The following is a 2,887-nucleotide window of genomic DNA, read 5'->3' on the forward strand; positions in this document are numbered from 1 at the left end:
AAAAAAAAAATTAATTTACTGAGCCAGGTGTGGTGATGCATGCCTTTAATCCCAGCACCCAGGAGCCAGAAGCAGGCAAATTTCTCTAAATTTCAGGAGCCTGATCTATGTACTGAGTTCCAGGACAGAGAAATGTAGAGAAACCCTGAATCAAAAACAGAGTAATCCCTTTTAAATGTAAATCAAGATTAACTAGTGACCTCACTTTGAAAAATACCTCTCCTCTAAGCAGGAGAGATCACTAAAACTGGCCTCCCTCCATTGCAGCACGATGAATGCATGTTCAGTCACGTGTTGACTCTGGACCTCTCAAAGTATCCAGACACTGAAGACCAAGAAGGCAGCAGGAGACACCGGAAGCCCAGAGCATCACAAGCATCCCAGTCCTCGCAGTCCCCCCAGTCTCGTTAGAAATGAGCATGTCTTTGAACAGCCGCCAGCTATAGGAGCTGTACTCTGGCCCTGTAGAGTTAGGTCAGTCTCTGTTTAGGTCCCATGTGTCATGGGAGAAAATTTCCTACAATTTTAGTAAAACAGGTTGATAGCCCACTCAGGTTAAGGAGTGCTCAGCCCCATTCCAATAAGTTTCCTAAAGCAGCAGTGAATGAAGTGTGTGGTTTTTGTTTTTTTAAGAACTTCTGTTTTGAAATAAATTGGTTTAGCAGCATCTTTACTCTGGTCTTGCCTTGCATTTATCTTTAAGGGAAACAGCTGGTTTGGAGTTTTTATTTTTGTGGTCCTAAAGATGAAACCCAGATCCCTGTTTAAGTGTTCTACCACTGAGTACCTCCCCAACCTTAATGGTTTTTAAAGACAGCAATCATAGTGCAGTTTAGTAAACTAGTGAACCTGGCTTATATGGGAAATTATTTCAGAGGAAGTGTGTGTCAGTACTGAAAACAGATAAAATAACCTCCACAAGTTTTAAAAGCAGGAAACTTCTGATGGTGAAACTGAAACATCTGCTTTAGTATAATACTAATTTTTCTAAATCTAGTTTATCTTAAGGATGTACAGAACTGTAAGGCGCTGCCTGGTAACAGCAACTTTATAGAAATGCTGTTGCGGGCTGGAGAGATGGCTCAGAGGTTAAGAGCACTGACTGTTCTTCCAGAGGTCCTGAGTTCAATTCCCAGCAACCACATGGTGGTTCATAACCATCTGTAATGATATCTGGTGCCCTCTTCTGACCTATAGGTATATATATGGAGGCCAAATGTTGTATATATACTAAATAAATCTTTAAAAAAAAAAAAGAAATGCTGTTGCTTGGAGGAAGGAATGTGGACAGTTTTCAGCAGTGTTTGTTCCTGTTTCAAAGTGGAACAGAAGGACTCTGCAGATCTTCATGGAAGTCAAATTTGGTCCAACTGCCGACCCAGGAGCTGCCTCCTAAAGCCAAGGGTCACTTCTGAATAGAACTTGGTTTTTGTACACAGAACATGCTCTATGACTGCTTAGTATACTGAATCACAAGATTTAGTTCCACCCCACATACACACACAAACACATACCCACAAACATACACAAAATAAAATGTAATGTTATTGAACTATATACCTCCCCTAAAAAAGCAAAGAGCTTTTTTATACATTACATAGCTATGAAATACATAAATGCTATAATTAAAAGTCAATTTACCCTGAAAGAGCCCTGATGTTAACTTATGGAAAAAGTAGGTATGAAGAGGGATGTCTGAAGCTCAGTCTACTGTGGAGGAGGCTCATTGCACACATGGGAACTAGAGAGCCTCTGAGCTTTAGAGAGCTGCAGAGTGAAGATTCAGGGTATTCCCAGTTCCAAGGAACTCAGTGTGATCTGCAGCATCCACTTAGATCAGAAGATTCTTGAAGGACCAGTTTCCAGCTTTAGTGAGGCTATAATGAGGTTCTCAAGTAGTTCATATGAACTACCTGACTCTTGAGCTCTGGACAGTAACCACTAGAAAGGGTCAGAGCTCGTTAGCTAACTTTGTGTTTCTCACTAGCAAAAGTGAGAAGCAAATACCCTGTGCTGAGACTGTTTCCTTCTAACACATGAATCATATTGGAATAAAAGAACATCCAAAAACACCGTAAAACTGACAGGTTTCAGTATGGCTGAGGGAATGGACACACACAAATAATGATTTTTAAAAAATAAGTCAAAGGACTTTTTAATTATAAAACTGTGGCTGGAGTGAGAATGGCACTGGTAGGGTCATATGTTTGATGGAACTGTTTGAGAAAGATTAGGAGGTGTGACCCTGTTGGAGATGTGTCACTAGGGGTGGACTTTGAAATTCAACAGACTACATCTTTCCCAATTAGCTTTCTCTCTCCCTGCCTCCTGCTTATGGATCAGATTTAAGTTCTTAGCTACTGCTCTAGGGCCATGCCTGCTGGCCTCTGCCAATGTTCCCTGTTATGATGGTCATGGAGTCAGTCTCTGAAACTGTAAGCCCCATTAAATGCTTTCTTCTATTAAAGACACACACACCATAACAAAAGACTGAATACAGTTATATTAGTTTATTATAGCAAGAAAACTCAGATCCTTCAGTGTGACACTAACGCTTCTGATGGGCTGTGAATTAGTTTTGTAGTTTGCATCCTGCTTTTTTATTTATTTATTTATTTATTTTATATTTACTGAGCTCTACATTTTTCTCTGCTCCCCTCCCTGCCTCTCCCATCCCACAAGGTCCCCATGCTCCCAATTTACTTAGGAGATCTTGTCATTTTCTACTTTCTACTTCTCATGTAAAATTAGATCTATGTAAGTCTTACTGTCTGCATGGTTGTCTAAGTTCTCTGGGATTGTGGTTTTTAAGCTGGCTTTCTTTGCTTTATGTTTAAAAACCACCTATGAGTGAGTACATGTGATAATTGTCTTTCTGTGTCTGGGT

General features: G+C 40.2%; 1 protein-coding gene across 1 annotated transcript in view; it reads left to right on the plus strand.

The window, feature by feature from the left end:
- Smc1b (structural maintenance of chromosomes 1B) overlaps positions 1–513 on the plus strand; it is a 67,345-nt gene extending 66,832 nt beyond the window's left edge. The window contains exon 25 of the mRNA XM_005354405.3: positions 268–513. Coding sequence (XP_005354462.1) covers positions 268–411 — 144 coding nt within the window. The 3' untranslated portion in view covers positions 412–513. The remainder of the gene's footprint in view (positions 1–267) is intronic.
- The last annotated feature ends 2,374 nt before the right edge of the window (positions 514–2,887 follow it).

Source organism: Microtus ochrogaster, chromosome 15 (assembly GCF_000317375.1).
Source record: "Microtus ochrogaster isolate Prairie Vole_2 chromosome 15, MicOch1.0, whole genome shotgun sequence".
Taxonomy (NCBI): Eukaryota; Metazoa; Chordata; class Mammalia; order Rodentia; family Cricetidae; genus Microtus; species Microtus ochrogaster.